Source organism: Coregonus lavaretus, assembly GCF_964263955.1.
Source record: "Coregonus lavaretus genome assembly, chromosome: 4".
Classification (NCBI taxonomy): domain Eukaryota; kingdom Metazoa; phylum Chordata; class Actinopteri; order Salmoniformes; family Salmonidae; genus Coregonus; species Coregonus lavaretus.
Window position 1 is genome coordinate 48,526,044 of NC_139991.1, and position 26,848 is coordinate 48,552,891.

At 43.1% G+C, this 26,848-nt stretch overlaps 1 protein-coding gene across 1 annotated transcript in view; it reads right to left on the reverse strand.

Annotated features, from left to right (window-relative positions):
- Positions 1-26,848, reverse strand: part of LOC311127456 (colorectal mutant cancer protein-like) — a gene marked incomplete at both ends in the record, with an annotated part of 132,588 nt that overhangs the window by 36,556 nt on the left and 69,184 nt on the right. The window contains 2 exons of the mRNA XM_084159292.1: positions 7,412-7,554; positions 14,074-14,216. Coding sequence (XP_084015418.1) covers positions 7,412-7,554; positions 14,074-14,216 — 286 coding nt within the window. The remainder of the gene's footprint in view (positions 1-7,411; positions 7,555-14,073; positions 14,217-26,848) is intronic.

The following is a 26,848-nucleotide window of genomic DNA, read 5'->3' on the forward strand; positions in this document are numbered from 1 at the left end:
TTCATCATCACATTCAAAGCTTCAGTTCCCTATATGACTGAGTCTGTAATACCAACATGTTTCAAGCAGACCACCATAGTCCCCGTGCCCAAGGACTCTAAGATAACCTGCCTAAATGACTACCGAACGGTAGCACTGACGTCTGTAGCCATGAAGTGCTTTGAAAGGCTGGTCATGGCTCACATCAACACCATTATCCCAGAAACCCTAGACCCACTCCAATTTGCATACCGCCACAACAGATCCACAGATGATGCAATCTCTATTGCACTCCACACTGCCCTTTCCCACCTGGACAAGAGGAACACCTACGTGAGAATGCTATTCATTGACTACAGCTCAGCATTCAACACCATAGTGCCCTCAAAGCTCATCACTAAGCTAAGGATCCTGGGACTAAACACCTCCCTCTGCAACTGGATCCTGGACTTCCTGACGGGCCGCCCCCAGGTGGTAAGGGTAGGTAACAACACATCTGCCACACTGATCCTCAACACGGGGGCCCCTCAGGGGTGCGTGCTCAGTCCCCTCCTGTACTCCATGTTCACCCATGACTGCATGGCCAGGCACGACTCCAACACCATCATTAAATTTGCCTACGACACAACAGTGGTAGGCCATGAACACCGACAACAATGAGACAGCCTATAGGGAGGAGGTCAGAGACCTGGCCGTGTGGTGCCAGGATAACAACCTCTCCCTCAACGTGACCAAGACAAAGGAGATGATTGTGGACTACAGGAAAAAAAAGAGGACTGAGCATGCCCCCATTCTCATCGACGGGGCTGCAGTGGAACAGGTTGAGAGCTTCAAGTTCCTTGGTGTCCACATCACCAACAAACTATCATGGTCCAAACACACCAAGACAGTCGTGAAGAGGGCACGACAAAGCCTATTCCCCCTCAGGAGACTGAAAAGATTTGGCATGGGTCCTCAGATCCTCAAGAAATTCTACAGCTGCACCATCGAGAGCATCCTGACTGGTTGCATCACCACCTGGTATGGCAACTGCTTGGCCTCCGACCGTAAGGCACTACAGAGGGTAGTGCGTATGGCCCAGTACATCACTGGGGCCAAGCTTCCTGCCATCCAGGACCTCTATACCAGGCGGTGTCAGAGGAAGGCCCTCAAAATTGTCAAAGACTCCAGCCACCCTAGTCATAAACTGTTCTCTCTGCTACCGCACGGCAAGCGGTACCGGAGTGCCAAGTCTAGGTCCAAAAGACTTCTCAACAGCTTCTACCCCCAAGCCATAAGACTCCTGAACAGCTAATCATGGCTACCCGGACTATTTGCATTTGGCGTAAGCAGCATAAGTCCAGGGACCCATCCTGCCTGGTGTCAACGGTACAGGCTGGTGGCGGTGGTATAATTTTACATTTTTACATTTTAGTCTTATCCAGAGCGACTTACAGTTAGTGAATACATACATGTTTTTTAGTGTTGTTTTTATTTTTTTTCATACTGGCCCCCCGTGGGAAACAAACCCACATCCCTGCCGGCCAAACCCTCCCCTACCTTGGACAACGCTGGACCAATTGTGCGCCGCCCATGGGTCTCCCGGTCGCGGCCGGCTGCGACAGAGCCTGGACTCGAACCAGGATCTCTAGTGGCACACTAGCCGGTGCCCCCACACATTGACTCTGCACCGGTACCCCCCTGTATATATAGCCTCCCTACTGTTATTTTATTTTACTTCTGCTCTTTTTTTCTCAACACTTTGTTGTTTAATTCTACTTTTTTATTACAAATAAATGCACTGTTGGTTAAGGGCTGTAAGTAAGCATTTCACTGTAATGTCTGCACCTGTTGTATTCGGCGCATGTGGCCAATAACATTTGATTTGATTTGATTTATTCACTGTGTCAACTTCTTTATCTCAAGCGATACAACTTCATATCTCCAGAGGCAATCAAATTCGCTCATCGGAAACTCATTTAAATTAGCATATTAATACAATCCCTGCAAAGCAGCAAAGACATGCAATGCGATGGTTAGCATCTGCTGCCATATTGCATCCAAAATAAGCTCATGATTATTGTCCCAGTCCTCGACAAACATTGCCTGGGTACATTGTGTGGGAAATTAAAATGTGGAGAGTGGCAGATGTATTTCCCCAAGTGTCCCCTTAAGTGCAGGTTTTGCCAACAATGCAAATGCAATTAGTATTGTGCGAAGGAATGTGATGATTAACAAAACTTGAATTTGTTTCCTAAACAATTTCCTGACTGGTGAAATCCTGTTTGTGTGGGGATAAGATTGCCCCGGCTACAGCCAGAGACAGAGGACTGTGAAGATTGAAAAATATATATATTCTCGCTCTCTGCTAAACGTTGAGGATAATGAATAAGAGAAACCGATTAAGCTCTTTACCATTGACAAGTGATTGCTGGGTGCTCTCAGCACCACTGATAGAGGGGAGTATTAATAGCATCTTGAAGGAACTGCCGTGCAGTGTTGTTTGGGCAAAATGATTCTGTTACAGACCCAACAGTGTGTTTGTGCACTCTCCCACAATGGAAAATTGATTCAGCAGAGTGCTGAATCAATTTTCCATTGTGGGAGAGTGCACAAACACACACATGCACACACAGACACACACTCACTCTGTCAGAGACACATACGTACACACACCTACACACGCACATAACTGCTCCTCATTCTATCTCCAGTAGAAGCCTATAATTGTTTATTGGGTGCCATCAACCCTATAGCCATTGGTTTGTAACAGGCCATCCATCAAGGGAGGACATGCACAGATAGGGAACCGAGTCTCTCTATGGGAGAGATGATTAAAATGAACTACTGATCAAAGCAGTTATTAGTGACAAAGATGAGTAGAGTGAGAGCATAAACACTACATGACCAAGAGTATGTGGACACCTACTCGTCGAACATCTCATTCCAAAATTATGGGCATTTGGTATTTGGTATTTGATTAAGATCCCCATTAGCTGTTGCAAAAGCAACAGCTACTCTTCCTGGGGTCCACACAAAACATGAAATAATTCTGAACATTAATAGACAACAGCTCAAGGACAAAACTACATAAAACATTTTTTAAAGGCACACGTAGCCTACATATCAATATATACACACAAACTATCTAGGTCAAATAGGGGAGAGGCGTTGTGCCGTGAGGTATTGCTCTATTTATTTTTTTTGAAATCAGGTTTACTGTTTATTTGAGCAATATGAGATGGAACGGAGTTCCATGCAATTATGGCTCTATATAATACTGTACGCTTTCTTGAATTTGTTCTGGATTTGGGGGCTGTGAAAAGACCCCTGGTGGCATGTCTGGTGGAGTAAGTGTGTGTGTCAGAGCTGTGTGTAAGTTGACTATGCAAACAATTTGGGATTTTCAACACAATGTTTCTTATAAAAAGAATAAGTGATTCAGTCAGTCTCTCCTCAAAACTTAGCCAAGAGAGACTGGCATGCTTAGTATTTATATCAGCCCTCTGATTACAATGAAGAGCAAGACGTGCCGCTCTGTTTTGGGCCAGCTGCAGCTTAACTAGGTCTTTCCTTGCAGCACTGGACCACACGACTGGACAATAATCAAGATTAGACAAAACTAGAGCCTGCAGAACTTGCTTTTTGGAGTGTGGTGACAAAAAAGCAGAGCATCTCTTTATGTTTTGACCATGATCATTTACAATCTAAGGTAACGCCAAGTAATTTAGTCTCCTCAACTTGTTCAATAGCCACACCATTCATTACCAGACTGCAACTCTTTGTTAAGGGTTTCAGTGACTTCATTAGCTGTGGTTGCTGATGCGTATAGTGTTGAATCATCAGCATACATGGACACACATGCTTTGGTTAATGCCAGTGGCAGGTCATTGGTAAAAAATAGAAACGAGAAGAGGGCCTAGAGAGCTGCCCTGTGGTACACCACACTTTACATGTTCGACATTAGTGAAGCTTCCATTAAATAAAATCCTTTGAGTTCTATTAGACAGATAGCTCTGAATCCACGATATGGCAGCGGTTGAAAAGCCATAACATATGTTTTTTCAACAACAGGTTATGGTCAATAATATCAAAGGTTGAACTGAAATCTAACAGTACAGCTCCCACAATCATCTTATTATCAATTTCTTTCAACCAATCATCAGTCATTTGGGTCAGTGCAGTACATGTTGAGTGCCCTTCCCTATAAGCATGCTGAAAGTCTGTTATTAATTTGTTTACAGAAAAATAGCATTGTATTTGGTAAAACACAATTTTTTCAACAGTTTGCTAAGAGCTGGGAGCAAGCTTATAGGTCTGCTGTTAGAACCAGTAAAGGCCGCTTTACCATTCTTGGGTAGCGGAATTCCTTTGGCTTCCCTCCAGGCCTGAGGACAAAGACTTTCCTCTAGGCTCAGATTAAAGATATGACAGATAGGAGTGTCTATAGAGTCAGCTACCATTCTCAGTAGCTTTCCATCTAAATTGTCAATGCCAGGAGGTTTGTCATTATTGATCGATAATCAATGAACACTAACTTTACAAAATTCAAACTTGCAATGATTTTCTTTAATTATTTGTTGTTTTATGCAGGCTCACTGTTCATTGTTGGCATTTCTTGCCTAAGTTTGCCCACTTTGCTAATGAAGTAATCATTAAAATAGCCATCTGATTCGATGAAAGATGGATTTGATTTGGTCTTTCTGCCCATAATTTCATTTAAAGTACTCCAAAGTTTTGTTTCCATCATTCTTTATATAATTGATCTTGGCTTCATAATACAGTTTTCTTCTTCTTTTTTGTTGAGTTTAGTCACATAATTTCTCAAATTTGCAGTAAGTCAGCCAGTCAGATGTGCAGCCAGACTTATTAGCCACTCCTTTTGCCCCATCTCTTTCAACCAAACAGTTTTTTAATTCCTCATCAATCCATGGAGCATTAACAGTTCTAACAGTCAGTTTCCTAACAGGTGCATGTTTATCAATAATTGGAAGAAGCAATTTCATCAATTCGTCTGGATGCTCCTTATTAATCACATCAGACCAACAAATATTATTTACATCATCCACATATGAGTACCAGCAAAATCTTTTGTATGATCTCTTATACACTATTTTAGGCCCAGCTGTTGGAACTTTGGCTTTCCTGGATATAGCCACTATATTGTGATCACTGTATCCAATGGGTACGGATACAGCTTTAGAACAAAGTTCTACAGTATTAGTAAAAATGTGATCGATACAAGTGGATGATCTTGTTCCTGTAGTGTTTGTAAACACCCTGGTAGGTTGATTAATAACCTGAACCAGATTACAGGCACTGGTTAAAGTAAGAAGCTTCCTCTTGAGCGGACAGCTTGATGAAAACCAGTCAATATTCAGGTCCCCAAGAAAGTAGACCTCTCTGTTTACATCACATACACTATCAAGCATTTCATACATATTATTTAGATACTGACTGTTTGCACTTGGTGGCCTATAGTAACACCCCAAAAGAAAAGGCTTTAGATGTGGCAAGTGAACCTGCAATCACAACACTTCAATAACACTTGACATAAGATCTTCTCTAAGCATTACAGGGATATGACTCTGAATATATACAGCAACACCTCCCCCATAAGCATTTCTGTCTCTTCTATAGATGTTATTTCTTGTATTGCTACTGCTGTATCATCAAATGAATTATCTAAGTGAGTCTCAGAAATGGCTAATATATGAATGTTATCTGACGTTAGCAAGTTATTGTTTTCATGAACCATATTTCTAAGGCTACATATATTAACATGGGCTATTTTCAGCACTTTCCTGGGTAGCTTATCAGAGATAAACATAATACTGAAAAGAGCAAACAAAGCAAAGAAATATACATTCAGCAGTCCATTAATCAATTGGTGTGTGTGTGTGCTGCGGGGTTGAAGCTACGAACCCATAGGCTTGGCTCTCTCATCCCTTCCAGGCTTCTGGGAGGGAGGGTGGACAATGAGCCTGTCATAGCGGATGTAAGCAATGTCCCCACGAGCTCTGGCAGCTTAATATGGAGTTGGTCACCCATTTGCTGCTATAACAGCCTCCACTCTTCTGGGAAAGCTTTCCACTAGATGTTGGAACATTGCTGCAGGGACTTGCTTCCATTCAGCCACAAGCGCATTAGTGAGGTCGGGCACTGATGTTTGGAGATTAGGCCTGGCTCGCAGTCGGCGTTCCAACTCATCCCAAAGGTGTTCGATGGGGTTGAGGTCAGGGCTCTGTGCAGGCCAATCAAGTTCTTCCACACCGATCTCGCAAACCATTTCTGTATGGACTTCGCTTTGTGCACGGAGGCAGTGTCATGCTGAAACAGGGAAGGGCCTTCCCCAAACTGTTGCCACAAAGTTGAAAGCAGAGAATCGTCTAGAATGTAATTGTATGCTGTAGCATTAAGATTTCCCTTCACTGGAACTAAGGAGGCTAGCCCGAACCATGAAAAACAGCCCCAGACCATTATTCCTCCTCTACCAAACTTTACAGTTGGCACTATGCATTCGGACAGGTAGCGTTCTCCTGGCATCTGCCAAACCCAGATTCGTCCGTCGGACTGCCAGATGGTGAAGCGTGATTCATCAATCCAGAGAACACGTTTCCACTGCTCCAGAGTCCAATGGCGGCGAGCTTTATATCATTCCAGCCGACGCTTGGCATTGTGCATGGTGATCTTAGGCTTGTGTGCGGCTGCTCGGCCATGGAAACCCATTTCGTGAAGCTTCCAACGAACAGATCTTGTGCTGACGTTGCTTCCAGAGGCAGTTTGGAACTCGGTAGTGAGTGTTGCAACCGAGGACAGACAATTTTTACGTGCTAGGCGCTTCAGCACTTGGCGGTCCCGTTCTGTGAGCTTGTGTGGCCTACCACTTCGCAGCTGAGCCATTGTTGCTCCTAGATGTTTCCACTTCACAATAACAGCACTTATAGTTGACCGGGGCAGCTCTAGCAGGGCAGAAATTTGACAAACTCACTTGTTGGAAAGGTGGCATCCTATGATGGTGCCACGTTGAAAGTCACTGAGCTCTTCAGTAAGGCCATTCTACTGCCAATGTTTGTCTATGGAGATTGCATGGCTGTGTGCTCGATTTTATACACCTGTCAGCAACGGGTGTGGCTGAAATAGCCGAATCCACTAATTTGAAGGGGTGTCCACATACTTTTGTATATATAGTGTGCATTCATTCTACTGGTTGTGTAGAACCAACTCCTGATCAATGCAATGGCTTGTGACTGTTGTGAATGTGTCCTCTAAACCGGAGTATGAAGATATTTGGAGCAAGTTAAAAGAATGCAATCGGGTCTGGGTGAACTTCACTGCTCTTAAACAGAGTTTGCACTTAACTAACGTGCTGTTATCAGGAGTCGATTGTACATGGGTTTAGCTTAACTTGATATACAGTCAAGCAGGACAGGCACATTGGGTCCTTCCTTACCCATGTCGGCTGTCACCAGGGTGGAGTGGTTTTCAGGCAGTGAGACGGACGCCCCGTCCTGGTCCAGGCTGTGTCCGTCCTCGTTGACCTCCTGCTGGCTGTGGCTGAGCTCTGAACGCAGCTCTGAAAACTCATCCTCCTCCCTGGGGGGCAGAGGGTCACAAAGTTATGTCTGAGTTCGGTCAAACAGATAAGACAGTAGCCTTGTTGCCAGATCTGTTTGTGCTTGGATAACGCTGTCATGGCAAACGACAGATCTGGCAGCAAAGTGGGTATGACTCACACATATTTTCAAAAGAAGGAATTCCTACACGATTCAGTTTTTCACTTCAATGTCATTTTCATGACCACCCCCCATGGCCATAGGACAGATGATGGTGTACAGAATCTAGCAGTGGGAATGACAGATCTGTTTGTTTTGTAGGGTATGAGCTATTAATCAAATAATAGCAGACACAGTAACCATGCATCATGTTAATCCTAAAAGCTTTGAATATAGTTAACATGGTTCATTTCTGGAAGAAATGACCTGAGAGAACCTATAGATGGCCCTTTGATCCGTCTGAGATCTAGCCTATATACTGTAGGCTTAGCATTAGTTAACCTGTAAAACGGCAATATACAGCCAATTCATGTGATTAGCTATGCCTTATAAAACATGGAAATATATACCTTTCATTTATGCCAGTGGTAAGAATTTGTCCTTTTCAAATATGCACACTTTCCACATGAAATGCAAGCTGATTGCCCCTTTACGGCACGTATACAGTGCCGTCAGAAAGTATTTCCACATTTTGTTGTGTTATAGCCTGAATTTAAAATGGATTAAATTGAGATTGTCACTGGCCTACACACAATAACCCAGAAGAATAGTAGAATTATGTTTTTAGAAATATTTACAAATTAACAAAACATTCTGAAAAAGCTGAAATGTCTTGAGTCAATAAGTATTCAACCCCTTTGTTATGGCAAGCCTTAATAAGTTCAGGAGTAAAAATGTAGTTAACAAGTCATAGAATAAGTTGCATGGACTCACTCTGTGTGCAATAATAGTGTTTAAAATTATTTTTGAATGACTACCTCATCTCTATACCCCACACATACAATTATCTGTTAGGTTCCTCAGTTGAGCAGTGAATTTCAAACACAGATTCGACTACAAAGACCAGGGAGCCTTTTCAATACCTCGCTAAGAAGGGCACCTATTGGTAAATTCAAAAGCAGACATTGAATGTCCTTTGAGCATGTTGAAGTTATTAATTACACTTTGGATGGTGTATCAATACAGCCAGTCACTACAAAGATACAGGCATCCTTCCTAATTCAGTTGCCGGAGAGGAAGGAAACCGCTCAGGCATTTCACCATGAGGCCAATGGTGACTTTAGAACAGTAACAAAGTTTAATGGCTGTGATAGGAAAAAACGGAGGATGGATCAACAACATTGTACTTACTCCACAATACTAACCTAATCGACATAGTGAAAACAAGGAAGCCGGCACAGAATAAAAATATTCCAAAACATGCATCCTGTTTTAAACAAGGCAATAAAGTAATACAACAAAAAATGTGGCAAAGCAATTCACTTTTTGTCCTGAATACAAAGTTTTATGTTTGGGGCAAATCCAATACAACACACTATTGAGTACCACTCTCCATATTTTCAAGCATAGTGGTGGCTGCATCATGTTATGGGTATGCTTGTAATCATTAAAGGACTGGGGAGTTTTTCAGGATAAAAAAGAAACGGAATGGAGCTAAGCACAGGCTAAATCCTAGAGGAAAATCTGGTTCAGTCTGCTTTCCACCAGAAACTGGGAGATGAATTCACCATTCAGCAGGACAATAACCTAAAACACAAGGCCAAATCTACATTGGAGTTGCTTACGTTCCTGAGTGGCCGAGTTACAGTTTTGACTTCCATCTATGGCAAGACCTGAGAAAATGATTGTATAGCAATGATCAACAACCAATTTGACAGTACTTAAATCATTTTGAAAATAATAATTGGCAATCCTGGTGTGGACAGCATTTAGAGACTTACCCAGAAAGACTCACAGCTGTAATCGCTGCCAAAGGTGCTTCTACAAAGTATTGACTCAGGGGTGTGAATACTTATGTAAAAATAGATATTTCTGTATTTTATTTTCAATCAATTAAAAACATGTTTTCACTTTGTCATTATGGGGTATTATATGTAGATGGTTACAAAAATATATATATTCAGTTTGGACACACCTACTCATTCCAGGGTAATTTTGTACTATTTTCTACATTGTAGAATAATAGTGAAGACATTAAAACTATGAAATAACACATATGGAATCATGTAGTAACCAACAAAGTGTTAAACAAATCAAAATATATATTATATTTTAGATTCTTCAAAGTAGACACCCTTTGCCTTGATTACAGCTTTGCACACTCACCTGGAATGCATTTCAATTAACAGGTGTGCCTTGTTAAAAGTTAATTTGTGGAATTTTTTTCCTTCTTAATGCATTTGAGCCAATCAGTTGTGTTGTGACAAGGTAGGATTGGTATACAGAAGATAGCCCTATTTGGTAAAAGACCAAGTCCATATTATGGCAAGAACAGCTCAAATAAGCAAAGAGAAACGACAGTCCATCATTACTTTAAGACATGAAGGTCAGTCAATACGGAACATTTCAACAACTTTCAACATTTCTTCAAGTGCAGTCGCAAAAACCATCAAGCGCTATGATGAAACTGGCTCTCATGAGGACCGCCACAGGAATGGAAGACCCAGAGTTACCTCTTCTGCAGAGGATACGTTTATTAGAGTTAACTGCACCTCAGATTGCAGCCCAAATAAATGCTTCACAGAGTTCAAGTTACAGACACATCTCAACATCAACTGTTCAGAGGAGACTGTGTGAATCAGGCCTTCATGGTCGAATTGCTGCAAAGAAATCACTACTAAAGGACACCAATAAGAAGAAGAGACTAGCTTGGGCCAAGAAACACGAGCAATGGACATTAGACCAGTGGAAATTTGTCCTTTGGTCTGATGAGTCCAAATGTGAGATTTTTGGTTCCAACCGCTGTGTCTTTGTGAGAGGCAGAGTAGGTGAACGGATGATCTCTGCATGTGTGGTTCCCACCGTGAAGCATGGAGTAGGAGGTGTGATGGTGCTTTGCTGGAGACACTGTCTGTGATTTATTTAGAATTCAAGGCACACTTAACCAGCATGGCTACCAAAACATTCTGCAGCGATACACCATCCCATCTGGTTTGCGCTTAGTGGGACTATCATTCGTTTTTCAACAGGACAATGACCCAACACACCTCCAGGCTGTGTACGGGCTATTTGACCAAGAAGGAGTGTGATGGAGTGCTGCATCAGATGACCTGGCCTCCACAATCACCCGACCTCAACCCAATTGAGATGGTTTGGGATGAGTTGGAACGCAGAGTGAAGGAAAAGCTGCCCACAAGTGCTCAGCATATGTGGGAATTCCTTCAAGACTGTTGGAAAAGCATTCCAGGTGAAGCCAAGAGTGTGCAAAGCTGTCATCAGGGCAAAAGGTGGCTATTTTGAAGAATCTCAAATATAAAATGTATTTTGATTCCTACATGATTCCATATGTGTTATTTCATAGTTTTGAGGTCTTCACTATTATTCTACAATGTAGAAAATATTAAAAATAAAGAAAAACCCTTGAATGAGTAGGCGTGTCCAAACTTTTGACTGGTACTGTATATATTTAATCCATTTTGAATTCAGGCTGAAACACAACAAAATGTAGAAGAAGTCAAGGGGTATGTACAGTGGGGGAAAAAAGTATTTAGTCAGCCACCAATTGTGCAAGTTCTCCAACTTAAAAAGATGAGAGAGGCCTGTAATTTTCATCATAGGTACACATCAACTATGACAGACAAAATGAGAAAAAAATTCCAGAAAATCACATTGTAGGATTTTTTATGAATTTATTTGCAAATTATGGTGGAAAATAAGTATTTGGTCACTCAAAATCTCACGATACATGGCCCCATTCATTCTTTCCTTTACACGGATCAGTCGTCCTGGTCCCTTTGCAGAAAAACAGCCCCAAAGCATGATGTTTCCACCCCCATGCTTCACAGTAGGTATGGTGTTCTTTGGATGCAACTCAGCATTCTTTGTCCTCCAAACACGACGAGTTGAGTTTTTACCAAAAAGTTCTATTTTGGTTTCATCTGACCATTAATACAGGTAACGAGTGGAGGACAGAGGAGCCTCTTAAAGAAGAAGTTACAGGTCTGTGAGAGCCAGAAATCTTGCTTGTTTGTAGGTGACCAAATACTTATTTTCCACTATAATTTGCAAATAAATTCATTAAAAATCCTACAATGTGATTTTCTGGAGAAAAAAATCTCAATTTGTCTGTCATAGTTGACGTGTACCTATGATGAAAATTACAGGCCTCTCTCATCTTTTTAAGTGGGAGAACTTGCACAATTGTTGGCTGACTAAATACTTTCCCCCCCCCACTGTACGTATGTGTGTGTGTGTGTGTGTGTGTGTGTGCGCGCATTGGTATGTGCTTCAGATGAGAACCCGTCTGAACTTCTCTGACATTAGTATTTAAATATATGCACAAGCATATAGGCCTATGTGAATATTCTGTATGTATGTGATGTTGAAATAATCAACTCTATTTGTGAAAGTAGTACTGCACTGCTGCTACCAAACATTGATATGTCAAGTCTTGGCAGTAGCGCTGAATTATAGGGTCGTTTGAATGCATTTCATTGGTTTGATACAATCTTTTTTGTACATCTGTGAAATAAATATCCAGGCAGTAAATTAACATCACAGAGTTCTCACAAGGTCGGCAAATAGAGAGTACTGACTCACATAGTTACGTGCTGTTCTGACAACATGACGCAACATTCACTGAATTGGCATGGCACAGTTTATGCGAACACATACACACACAAATAACCAGAGCATGAAAGAAAACAGATTTGGAGAATTTCCCTTTTCCAAAATTCTTAAGACTTTATAATGAACCTAATCAAAAACCAGTACACAGTTTGGAAATTGAGGAATTTTGGGGGGCTGCCATGCTTGAGTTCATTCTAATGAATTGTTTGGTTCATGTCCCTGCTTAGCACTCAAAACCATGCCTGTTATGTCAGAGAAGTTGGTTCCGGTGCACGTCGGTGTGCTGAGCACCTGTGGAGAGGGCTGGAGAGGGCACTTGAGCTAGGAAAACAAACACTTAGGAGGCCTCTGACGCAAATGCTGCCATTTTGATTTCACTACAGTAAGTAAACAATGGAGGAAGAGAGTTATACGAAAGGGTCCTAAAAAGGGATTCCAATCAAAAGGAGGCACAATTAGGGTACCTAAGGGAATTGAGGGTGGAGGTGGTATGTATGTGCCTGTCTGCATTAGGGCTGGGCGATATATTGATTTATTTCGATTAATTTGAATGTATGTTTTTGCGCGATATTCCAAATGCCTGTATCGCAAGATTCAAGGTTTTGTTATTTTAAATGTTTATGAGTGTTTATGTCCGCTTGTTCTCATGTATTTTTGGTCTCGTCTCCTTCGCTCATCTGTGCTGTGTGCACCTTCCCATTTACACCAGCGATCCGTGTATATTGACGAGATGCTCGTCTACGCCCAAACAATGGGAGTCGTTGTCCCAAAGGCGGGAAGGTAGGCGACAAGCTTAGGTCCAAAATAAGCCTATAGTAACGCATTGGCCTTATTTTGGACAGATTTTAGTGCTTCACCTCTTCCTCTATGGTTTACACACACACACCAAGCCCCTCCCCCCCTGCTTCTCATGTTAACAAAGTAGAGAGATCACATCTTCCTGTCTGACAAGCGGTTTCAACTCGCTATTTGTGTTTGAGGTTTGGTCAAATATGGACACCAAAACACATTGAGACATTATTTTACTGTAATAGAGGAGAAGTTAACTTTTCTAACGATACCCTTTTTATGTCTCAACTACTCATATTGCGCGCAGAGCAGACACTACTAAAACAGGAGTATCAATGAACATTGATTCTGGAAAATGAATGCTCAGTTTGTCGTGTGCGGCATTGGGATACCACGTACCGCTAGCAGCATTTTTATACTAGCTGTCTAGTCTGTGTTTTATAAATGTGCAATAAGCATAAAACACAATTATATAAGGAATTGGCAACTCGTTCTCATTCTGAGAAATAAGGTAGGCCACTTGATTTCAACATCTGAACAAAGTGGACAGGCTAACACGCTTTTCAAACAGTTGGAGATGGACAGAAGGGTGTTCATAACAATTAAACTGTTCAACCTTGTTCGCTAGCAAATAGATCCAAGTTGCCTAAACTTGAAATATAAAGATTAGCTGGCTAATTACTAGCACGTGGGCTTGAGAGATTGATGATGAGACCCGTGTTAATTTTCTATAGCCTAATGCCTGCTACAAGAACTTAGTCATTATTAGTGAATGTGCATTATGCATGGTTCTGGTTGAATTTGTAACAAAAAAGGGCATTTTCATTGACACACTTGAAAGCCAGATCAGTGATTATTGCCCAAAAAAAGATATGATTTTTAGGCCATATGCCCAGCCCTAGTCTGCATACCTGCCTATGTGCGTATGTATGTGAGTGCATGTGCGTGCGTATGTTAGTGTGCATTTGTGTGTACCACCCACCTGATGGTAGAGCCCTGTAGCAGGTCTATCTTCTTGTTGAGCTCAGCGATGATGCTGTGCAGCTCTGTGATCCTCTCCTCGTATCGTAGGGTGGTCCGCTCCTGAACGTCCTCATGCTCCCGCGTCAGATAGGACTGCTCACACTGACAAAACACACACACACACACACACATTAACCCAATACCTTTTTATCCCACTGAGCTAATGCCTTAATATCTGAGAGGCAACCTATTCTGTTATTTGGGAATTTTGAAAGGAAAGCAATCTACAAAACGGCCAACATTTCCTAACTGACATCACATTTTAGAGATTGAATCATGTTACTGTAAAAATCCCCCATTCAAAACCCATAACAATGACGCCATTCAATGCTGAAGTGTGGAGAATGGCATTTGAACAAAGGTATCTTCCTACACAGTCATGTGTAATTTGGAATGGGAATAAATCCAGAGGCAATTCTCTGCTGGGTTGCCAGATTGTTGTCTCTGGCGCACACGCACACACACTGCACCATTGTGTGTGAGGTCAGGCCTAAGGGCTTTGCTGGGGATTGTCTACATGGAGCTCAGAGGCTGGGAAAGAGAGAAAGGTATCCGCTTTCCAGAAAAGAGGTGTGTGTATGCATGTGTGTGTGTGTGAGAGATCTGGCTTGAGCGTGTGTGTGTTATACTATGCTTCCTAGAATGACCTTAGCAGATCGGTATGTTTTCCTGGCCTGTGTCGGAGGTTGAACGTGAAAATGAAACAAAGACAGACAAAGAGGGGTCTGCCTAGTGCTTTATACAATGGGACATTAATCAAGCACTAAAACTACTATAAGCGGTCCCCTACAACTACTATGGACTTGTTCACAAAGGTTTAACGTTATGAAAATAATTCCTGTGTTTCTGTATGCATAAATCACACTGCCAAATAAATGTGAAAAATATAATAGAATTACATGATGAAAATACATAAACCTCTGTCATGAGGCACATGGGGGGGGTCGTGTGGAATCTTTCTATCTGCGACCTTCTAAACTAGCGCCCCATTGAATAAGTCTAAGCCCCAGGATTCTGAGAGTAGGAGTCATAGGTCAATAGGTCAGAAGCTTGGGGAGTCAGGAGTCAGGGGTGTACTTCACCCTAAACAAAAACATCTGTGTGTGAAAGGTCAGGGGTTCAGGTGACGAGGTATGTGCCTCAGGCTGACACAGCCATCAGAGTCCCCACGCAGAGACAGAGCCCCAATGTGTGTGTGTGTGTGTGTGTTATCCTATGTGTTGAGTCAGGAGTCTTTCTGTCAAATGGCCAGCAGTGACAATTAGAAGAGCTGAGTGGCTTTAGCTCCCTGCCCCAGGGAGAGCTGCAGTGACAAAGAGCAGCTTCCAGTCAGCCATTGTCAGGTCACACAGTGTGACGTGTGTCACTAACTGTCATAACACCCATCCACTGTCGCCCATAGAGACACAACAGTCACTGATAGGAAGTGGCATGTGGTTTAAATCCTACTTGGTTTAAAGCAGTTTGGCTCAGACTTTCATAGGCAACATACTTCTACAAGGGCCAAAGATTCAAAAGTACATGTTGAGATGAAAAGCCGATAAAAAGCCTGCATTTTTTTTTTGTGAGAGGGTGTTCTCAACAAATGGTCACCTCCAATACATTAGTCAACTGAAAAAACATCCACTTCAGGAAAACAACTATTTTGGAGTCAGAGTCAAACATCCTCCTTAGACTTCTAGTCATCACATATCCTTTGTATAAACTAGTTTGACTGAAATGTCCTGCATATTTACGGCTTTGGAATTTAGACCAGAGAGGGTTCAAATGTCAAAAGAGTGGGCACATTTAGATGACTCCCTTGCACTGGCTCTATGCACAATCACTAGACTCTACCCACACACTCACACATACTACACTGACACTCCAACACACACACACACACACACACACACACACAATACATATGCTCACACACACAAAAACACACGCACACATGCTGTTGTTACTCTGTTTATTATACATTATATCCTGATTGGCTAATCCAGGGGTGTCAAACTCATTTTAGCTCAGGGGCCACATGGAGGAAAATCTATTCCCAAGTGGGCCGGACCGGTAAAATCATGGTATATATAACTTAAAAACAACAACTTCAGATTGTTTTCTTTGTTTTAATACTATCAACATAAAACATAAAGCTGGAGCCTGAGGACAGTGTGTCCAAAATAGTACAAGCACAACATCACTATTAATCATAAAACACCTCAAGTTTATTTGAAAATTCTAAAGAAAAAGAACACACAAACACACAATGCCTCAGTGATTCACAGAACTGTTTCACAGATCACAGAACTATATCAGGGTGTCATTTCTCAGGCAGAAATGTAAATACAAATAATGAAATCCTGTTCCCCAAACAAGTGCAAGAACCACAGAGTCAAGAATAGGTGAAATATACAAATACAATAAAATCAATTAAAAACAATAGCACATCAACATAAAAAACAAATAAACATAAAGCTGGAGCCTGAGGACAGTGTCCAAAAGCACAACATCACTATTAATCATAAAACACCTAAAGCTATTTGAAATTCTGAGGACAAACAACACACAAACACACAATGCCTCAGTGATTCACAGAAGTATATCACAGATCACAGAACTATATCAGGGTGTCTCATGCAGCACTTTAAGTGGGGTTGCATAGTTTATTTGACTCCTGATACCTGGCATCTTTTAGCTTTCACCAGCGCATCAATATCAGCCGTCACATCCTGAGTGGCAGCCAACTTCAGGATGTGATTCAAGTGCTTGTGCGTGAGCCTTGAGCGCAGCTTTGTTTTATTTATGCTCATTACAGAGAACTTGCTCACAAAGATGTGTGGTTCCAAACATGCACAACAGTTTTGCAGCGAGGGCTGTCAAGTTGGGGTAACCTGGCAAGAGATTCTGATAAAATGTGTCCAACCCAGCTGCGGCAAATTTGCCCTTCAAATCCGAGTCACACTGCAAGTATATTATTTCAAGTTGGATGCTGACGGGCAGATCAGAGGGATTCATGGTTAATGGCGAACAAAAAACGTTGAAGTCTTTCTCCAGTTCACCAAAAATCTGAAAGCGTTGCTCAAACTCCCTTAACAGTCCCGTTATTTTATCTTTGAACCGCTTCATGTCTGCCACATGTTGGGTCGTGCACACATTTTTCAGACAGGGGAAGTGAGCTGCATCACCACCGGCGAGTTGCGTCTCCCACAATGACAGCTTCAACTTGAAAGAACGTATGCTGTCATAATACTGCGTGGCAACTTTGTTGCACCCTTGCAGCTGTTTGTTCAAGTTATTCAGGTGCTCTGTAACATCCACCATAAATGCAAGGTCCTGCATCCATTCTGCGGAATGAAATTCTAACACTGGTTTGCCCTTTTCTTCCATGAACTGTTCAATTTCTTCTCGTAAATCAAAGAAACGCCTCAGCACAGCACCTCGGCTTAACCATCTTACCTCAGTGTGGTATGGCAGGCCATAGATGTGGTCTTTCTCTCTGAGAAGGCTGTCAAACTGACGTTGATTCAGGCTTCTGGATCGGATGAAATTAACAGTTTGGATAATATAATAATAATAATATAATAATAATATAATATAATAATATAATAATAATATAATAAAAATAATAACCACCTTCATGACGTTATCCATCTTTAATGACTTGCAACACAAAGCCTCCTGGTGCAAAATACAGTGAAAAGTCCAAAAATCACGTCCTCCATTTGCAGATTGCACTTTCTCTCTGAACTTTGTCACAACGCCTGCTTTTTTCCCGATCATTGAGGGCGCACCATCTGTAGCCAGGCTGACAGCGCGGGACCAGTCCACTCCGACCCTGTCCAGCGCGCTGACGAGTGCAGTTAAAATATCAGCTGCTGTCGTTGTATCTGTCATCGGCACCAACTCCACGAACTCCTCGGTGACGGTCAATGTGTCATCAACTCTGCGGATGAAAATGGCCAGTTGTGCAACATCTGTAATGTCCGTGCTTTCATCAATTGCAACCGAAAACGCAATAAATTACTTTACTTTTTGCTTCAACTGGCTGTCCAAATCCACTGAAAGATCGGAAATTCTGTCTGCAACTGTGTTTCTTGTCAGGCTGATATTTGCAAAAGCCTGGTGCTTTTCAGGGCACACAATCTCCGCTGCCTTCATCATGCATGTTTTTACAAATTCACCCTCACTAAATGGTTTTGAAGCCACTGTGATTTCATTAGCAATGAGGTAGCTAGCTTTCACTGCAGCGTCACTGATGTCTCGGCTGTGAGTAAACACAGACTGCTGTTTCTTCAGACCCGCCAACAGTTCATTCACCTTCTCTCTTCTCCGCTGTCCTTGAAAGTTGTTATATTTGTCGGCATGAAGACTCACATAGTGGCGACGAAGGTTATATTCTTTCAGCACTGCAACATGCTGTGAACACACCAAACATACAGCTTTCCCATTCAAATCCATGAATAAATAGAAGGATGACAATTTTTCTTGGAACACTCTGCACTCTGCGTCCACTTTTCTCTTTTTTGACAGAGACATATTGGGGCAATGAGGGTGCCAAAGCACATAATGTTAAAAGTAGAAGCCGTAATAAATATCGCGGGCAAAACAAAGTAGCTCATCCGGACTGGCTGCACTTGCTTGACCTATTTGCTCTGCCCCGGTATAAACAGTTTGCTTGCTTAACAAAATTGATATTGCGCCATCCAGTGGACACAATTGGAACAGCAGTTTCTTTTATTGAAAAATTGCAGCTCATTTTTATACTTTACAAAATCATCTCGCGGGCCGGATTAAACCCGTTTGCGGGCCTGTTCCGGCCCGCGGGCCGGACGTTTGACACCCCTGCGCTAATCACTTTTACCCCTACCCACATGTACATACTGTATTACCTCAATTACCTCAACTACCCTATATGTACACAAAAGTATGTGGACACCCCTTCAAATCAGTGGTTTCGGCTATTTCAGCCACACCCGTTGCTGACAGGTGTATAAAATCGAGCACACATCCATGCAATCTCAATTGACAAACATTGGCAGTAGAATGGCCTTAATGAAGAGCTCAGTGACTTTCAACGTGGCACCGTCATAGGATGCCACCTTTCCAACAAGTGAGTTCGTCAAATTTCTGCCCTGCTAGAGCTGCCCTGGCCAACTGTAAGTGCTGTTATTGTGAAGTGGAAACGTCTAGGAGCAACAACGGCTCAGCTGCGAAGTGGTAGGCCACATAAGCTCACAGAACGGGACCGCCGAGTGCTGAAGCGCATAAAGATCATCTGTCCTCGGTTGCAACACTAACTACTGAGTTCCAAACTGCCTCTGGAAGCAACGTCAACACAAGAACTGTTCATCTGGAGCTTCATGAAATGGGTTTCCATGGCAGAGCAGCTGCTCACAAGCCTAAGATCCCCATGGGCAAAGCCAAGCATCGATTGGAGTGGTGTAAAGCTCCCCACCATTGGACTCTGGAGCAGTGGAAACGCGATCTCTGGATTGATGAATCACGCTTCACAATCTGGCAGTCTGACGGACAAATCTGGGTTTGGCGGATGCCAGGAGAACACTACCTGCCCAAATGCATAGTGCCAACTATACGGGCTAGGCCCCTTAGTTCCAGTGAAGGGAAATCTTAACGCTACAGCATACAATGACATTCTAGATTATTCTGTGCTTTCAACTTTGTGGCAAAAGTTTGGGGAAGGCCCTTTCCTTTTTCAGCATGACAATGCCCCCATGCACAAAGCGAGGTCCATACAGAAATGGTTTGTCGAGATCGGTGTGGAAGAACTTGACTGGCCTGCACAGAGACCTGACCAAACTCCATCAAACGCCTTTGGAATGAATTGGAATGACGACTGCGACCCAGGCATCAGTGCCCGACCTCACTAATGCTTGTGGCTGAATAGAAGCAAGTCACTGCAGCAATGTTCCAACATCTAGTGGAAAGCCTTCCCAGAAGAGTGGAGGCAGCAAAGGGGGGACCAACTCCATATTAATGCCCATGATTTTGGAATGAGAAGTTCGACGAGAACATACTTTTGGTCATGTCGTGTACCTCATACCCCTGCACATTGACTCGGTACTGGTACTCCTTCTATATAGCCCCTTTATTGTTTTTATTGTGCTACTATTTCCAACTGTTGCCGTGCTGACACTTTGAGTTAGGAGACAGTTTGTTGTGGGACCTGACAGGGCCCTGCGATGTGTGTAGCTACTAACTGGGCTATGCATAAGGGTTCCAGTCATTACTCTACACAGACACCAACAGCCATGCTTCTGGCAATACATATACAGTGAGGGAAAAAAGTATTTGATCCCCTGCTGATTTTGTACGTTTGCCCACTGACAAAGACATGATCAGTCTATAATTTTAATGGTAGGTTTATTTGAACAGTGAGAGACAGAATAACAACAACAAAATCCAGAAAAACGCATGTCAAAAATGTTATAAATTGATTTGCATTTTAATAAGGGAAATACGTATTTGACCCCCTCTCAATCAGAAAGATTTCTGGCTCCCAGGTGTCTTTTATACAGGTAACGAGCTGAGATTATGAGCACACTCTTAAAGGGATTGCTCCTAATCTCAGCTTGTTACCTGTATAAAAGACACCTGTGCACAAAAGCAATCAATCAATCAGATTCCAAACTCTCCACCATGGCCAAGACCAAAGAGCTCTCCAAGGATGTCAGGGACAAGATTGTAGACCTACACAAGGCTGGAATGGGCTACAAGACCATCGCCAAGCAACTTGGTGAGAAGGTGACAACAGTTGGTGCGATTATTCGCAAATGGAAGAAACACAAAATAACTGTCAATCTCCCTCAGCCTGGGGCTCCATGCAAGATCTCACCTCATGGAGTTGCAATGATCATGAGAACGGTGAGGAATCAGCCCAGAACTACACGGGAGGATCTTGTGAATGATCTCAAGGCAGCTGAGACCATAGTCACCAAGAAAACAATTGGTAACACACTACGCTGTGAAGGACTGAAATCCTGCAGCGCCCGCAAGGTCCCCCTGCACATATACAGGCCCGTCTGAAGTTTGCCAATGAACATCTGAATGATTCAGAGGAGAACTGGGTGAAAGTGTTGTGGTCAGATGAGACCAAAATCGAGCTCTTTGGCATCAACTCAACTTGCCGTGTTTGGAGGAGGATGAATGCTGCCTATGACCCCAAGAACACCATCCCCACCATCAAACATGGATGTGGAAACATTATGCTTTAGGGGTGTTTTTCTGCTAAGGGGACAGGACAACTTCACCGCATCAAAGGGACGATGGACGGGGCCATGTACCATCAAATCTTGGGTGAGAACCTCCTTCCCTCAGCCAGGGCATTGAAAATGGGTCGTGGATGGGTATTCCAGCATGACAATGAACCAAAACACACAGCCAAGGCAACAAAGGAGTGGCTCAAGAAGAAGCACATTAAGGTCCTGGAGTGGCCTAGCCAGTCTCCAGACCTTAATCCCATAGAAAATCTGTGGAGGGAGCTGAAGGTTCGAGTTGCCAAACGTCAGCCTCAAAACCTTAATGACTTGGAGAAGATCTGCAAAGAGGAGTGGGACAAAATCCCTCCTGAGATGTGTGCAAACCTGGTGGCCAACTACAAGAAACATCTGACCTCTGTGATTGCCAACAAGGGTTTTGCCATCAAGTACTAAGTCATATTTTGCAGAGGGATCAAATACTTATTTCCCTCATTAAAATGTTAATCAATTTATAACATTTTTGACATGGATTTTGTTGTTGTTATTCTGTCTCTCACTGTTCAAATAAACCTACCATTAAATACATTATAGACTGATCATTTCTTTGTCAGTGGGCAAACGTACAAAATCAGCAGGGGATCCAATACTTTTTTCCTTCACTGTAGGCTGTGAATAGGCTAATGGACAGCTAGAATGAGACCCTGGACACAGACACCTAAAGTGAGATGTGTAGTTTGTATCATAAAAAGACACAGAAAAGGGCAAATCAATGGGAACCAAACGTTTCAATTGTCTGCCAGTGCATATATAGGCCTAGTGTCTCTGTAGAATATTGGGTGTGATGACATCACTGTCTAATCCATCAGTGGTCTCTCTGTCACACTCAACAATTACCAATGTCAGCCAGACTGGATTTATTCCATTCACTCTAGGCTTGGGTGGTATACCGTATATACCGTATACAGGGGTATTTGGAAATAGCCACGGGATGGTTTTTCAAATACCAGTAATGTTCTTCCTTCAGACAAGCAGGCGTCAAAACTTTGTTCGTTTGCACAATGTCTCTCATTCATATTTGCTTGTAAATGTCCAAACTCACCAAAAATTAAATTCGGTAGCTCCTACCTACAGTGGGGAGAACAAGTATTTGATACACTGCCGATTTTGCAGGTTTTCCTATTTACAAAGCATGTAGAGGTCTGTAATCCAGAAAATCACATTGTATGATTTTTAAGTAATTAATTTGCATTTTATTGCATGACATAAGTATTTGATACATCAGAAAAGCAGAACTTAATATTTGGTACAGAAACCTTTGTTTGCAATTACAGAGATCATACGTTTCCTGTAGGTCTTGACCAGGTTTGCACACACTGCAGCAGGGATTTTGGCCCACTCCTCCATACAGACCTTCTCCAGATCCTTCAGGTTTCGGGGCTGTCACTGATGATAAAAATTACAGACCTCTACATGCTTTGTAAGTAGGAAAACCTGCAAAACCTGCAAAATCGGCAGTGTATCAAATACTTGTTCTCCCCACTGTATATATGTCTAACTTCATGAGCTGGATTGCCGGTATTTGCAATTCGTTTATTTACGTTTGAGTGCATTAGCATATTTAGTTAGCAGCCTCCATGGAAATTCGCTATTACTTGTGCTATTTTTGTTAGCATTCTGGTAATAGATGCCCAGACGCTTGAGTTTTTGCGCCCCCTTATGTATTAAACCGGTAATACCATAAATCCTGGGATGAGAGAAGGACGGTATGACGATATGAAAATGTTGATACAGCCCAACCCTAATCACAATGGAATCTAATAACAATGGCAAGTGCATGTACATTCCAAGCTATTTATTTATCTTAAAACTAATGGTCTAATCCTCTTCATCTAACTCCAGTGGAACAGATGGGAAACTAAAATAAAAAACGAATGTTTCTAGCATTAATATTTGACACAAATAATAGTACCAGATAGCCTATTGTTTACAACAGCCGCCACTAGGGAAATACCCATTGCTGATGTAGCTGCCAGAGGTATTCCACAGCTCTTTAAACCAGCGTCTGTTTGTAGTGGTCCAGGGAGAGGGGAGAGGAGAGAGAGAGAGAGAGTGCACGAGATAGAGAGAGCGAGAGAGAGAGTGGCCAGGCTGTTTATAGAACAGGTACTCACACAATCTGTCTCGCTATTTCTCTCCGTCTATCACACGCACTCCATTACACAAACGCATAAACACCCAATAATTATCTCCATAAACAGGCATTCTCCCCCTTTCTCGTTCTCACACACACCAAGCAAGCCCAAAACTCCATCCTCGGAGAGAGACAGTGCCAATCACTGGGACTGGGAAAACTACAAAGCAGATCGAAGCTGAGCAGTTGGCATGATTACTGACGTTCCTGGTTCCAGTGACATATGGGGTGTGTTGCTTCATGCCAAATAATCCCCAAATCAATTTCCTCTTTATTTAAAAAAGTAAAGCTTCCAGTCTCTCATCACTGTATGAGATCAGGGATTCAGAGAGCCAGAGCTGGAATGAATTCCTCCTCCTCCTCTAATACACACCCAAGGTCACAGAGAATACCAGTCACTGGGACAATAGCATTACACTGAAAACAATGTAAATAATACAATACTATGAGCAATGTAATGGGAAGGTGATACCCGACTGCTGAAAAGAAAGCAGTTCCTTTCCAGCATGCTAGAATGATGGAAACGACAAAAAAATTATCTCTGTGATGGTGTCATCATCATTCTGCACCTCTTCTCTATGTAGTCTGATTGGAGCATATGGACTGGGTGTTTTGGGGGAAGAGGCGGGGAGGATTCCCAGACGCATTGCAATAGATGAGCCATACAATTCAATGCCTGTGTGCAATGTCAGCTATTCCTGGATATTCTTCAAAAAAGGAAATCTCACTCATATGAAGCCAGTGCAATTCCATCACAGCTTTTTACTGTAGTTCTTTAACATCTATCATTCTTTAGCAGTTTAGGTTATTATTCAAAGATAAAAATCGCTAACCCTACAAAATAATGTTTCCATACCAGAGAGGTCTAATCCACAGGTGCAGAAAATAGGAAGAGAAAGAGGAACTATTTACAGTGTTTTTTTTATAATTATGGATCATGGTGAAAGATCCACTTCAGCTGGCTTGTAGACAGAAATATTATTAAGATTTGTAAGGCTTTAAATGGGGTGGTGCCGGTAACCACTGCATTACACCAATGTTCTGGTCATAGGACTTTGAATGGATAGCCTAGCTAAGTGAGTGTCCAATACAATGATGAATATGAGTCTATGTGAATATACACTCAGGGGCCAGTTTATTAGGTACATCCATCTAAACCGAGTTGGAACCCCCTTTGCATCCAGAACAACATGAATTATTTGGGGCATGGAAACATTGCTCAATTGGTATCAAGGGACCTAACGTGTGCCAGGAAAACATTCCCCACACCATTCCCGAGTGGCGCAGTGGTCTAAGGCACTGCATCGCAGTGCAAGCTGTGCCACTAGAGATCCTGGATCGAGTCCAGGCTCTGTCGCAGCCGGCCGCGACCGGGAAACCCATGGGCGGCGCACAATTGGTCCAGCGTTGTCCAAGGTAGGGGAGGGTTTGGCCGGCAGGGATGTGGGTTCGTTTCCCACGGGGGGCCAGTATGGAAAAAAACAAAACAAAAAAACAAACATGTATGTATTCACTAACTGTAAGTCGCTCTGGATAAGAGCGTCTGCTAAATGACTAAAATGTAAAATTATACCACCGCCACCAGCCTGTACCGTTGACACCAGGCAGGATGGGTCCCTGGACTCATGCTGCTTACGCCAAATGCAAAATAGTCCAGGTTGCCATGATTAGCTGTTCAGGAGTCTTATGGCTTGGGGTTAGAAGCTGTTAAGAAGCCTTTTGGACCTAGACTTGGCGCTCCGGTACCGCTTGCCGTGCGGTAGCAGAGAGAACAGTCTATGACTAGGGTGGCTGGAGTCTTTGACAATTTTGAGGGCCTTCCTCTGACACCGCCTGGTATAGAGGTCCTGGATGACAGGAAGCTTGGCCCCAGTGATGTACTGGGCCGTACGCACTACCCTCTGTAGTGCCTTGCGGTCGGAGGCCGAGCAGTTGCCATACCAGGCGGTGATGCAACCAGTCAGGATGCTCTCGATGGTGCAGCTGTAGAACCTTTTGAGGATCTGAGGACCCATGCCAAATCTTTTCAGTCTCCTGAGGGGGAATAGGCTTTGTCGTGCCCTCTTCACGACTGTCTTGGTGTGTTTGGAACATGATAGTTTGTTGGTGATGTGGACACCAAGGAACTTGAAGCTCTCAACCTGTTCCACTACAGCCCCGTCGATGAGAATGGGGTCGTGCTCAGTCCTCTTTTTTTCCCCTGTAGTCCACAATCATCTCCTTTGTCTTGATCACGTTGAGGGAGAGGTTGTTATCCTGGCACCACACGGCCAGGTCTCTGACCTCCTCCCTATAGGCTGTCTCATAATTGTCGGTGATCAGGCCTACCACTGTTGTGTCATCAGCAAACTTAATGATGGTGTTGGAGTCGTGCCTGGCCATGCAGTCATGGGTGAACAGGGAGTACAGGAGGGGACTGAGCACGCACCCCTGAGGGGCCCCCATGTTGAGGATCAGCGGGGCAGATGTGTTGTAACCTACCCTTACCACCTGGGGGCGGCACGTCAGGAAGTCCAGGATCCAGTTAAAGAGGGAGCTGTTTAGTCCCAGGGTCCTTAGCTTAGTGATGAGCTTTGAGGGCACTGTGGTGAGCTGTAGTCAATGAATAGCATTCTCACGTAGGTGTTCCTCTTGTCCAGGTGGGAAAGGGCAGTGTGGAGTGCAATAGAGACTGCATCATCTGTGGATCTGTTGGGGCGGTATGTAAATTGGAGTGGGTCTAGGTCTTCTGAGATAATGGTGTTGATGTGAGCCATGACCAGCCTTCAAAGCACTTCATGGCTACAGATGTGAGTGCTACGGATCGGTAGTCATTTAGGCAGGTTATCTTAGTGTTCTTGGGCACAGGGACTATGGTGGTCTGCTTGAAACATGTTGGTATTACAGACTCAGTCAGGGACATGTTGAAAATGTCAGTGAAGACCAGTTGGTCAGCGCATGCTCGGAGTACACGTCCTGGTAATCCGTCTGGCCCTGCGGCCTTGTGAATGTTGACCTGCTTAAAAGTCTTACTCACATCGGCTATGGAGAGCGTGATCACATAGTCATCCGTAACAGCTGATGCTCTCATGTATGCTTCAGTGTTGCTTGCCTCGAAGCGAGCATATAAATTATTTAGCTCGTCTGGTAGGCTTGTGTCACTGGGCAGCTCGTGGCTGTGCTTCCCTTTGTAGTCTGTAATAGTTTTCAAGCCCTGCCACATCCGACGAGCGTCAGAGCCAGTGTAGTACGATTCAATCTTAGTCCTATATTGACTATTTGCCTGTTTGATGGTTCGTCGTAGGGCATAGCGGGATTTCTTATAAGCGTCCGGGCTAGAGTCCTACTCCTTGAAAGCGGCA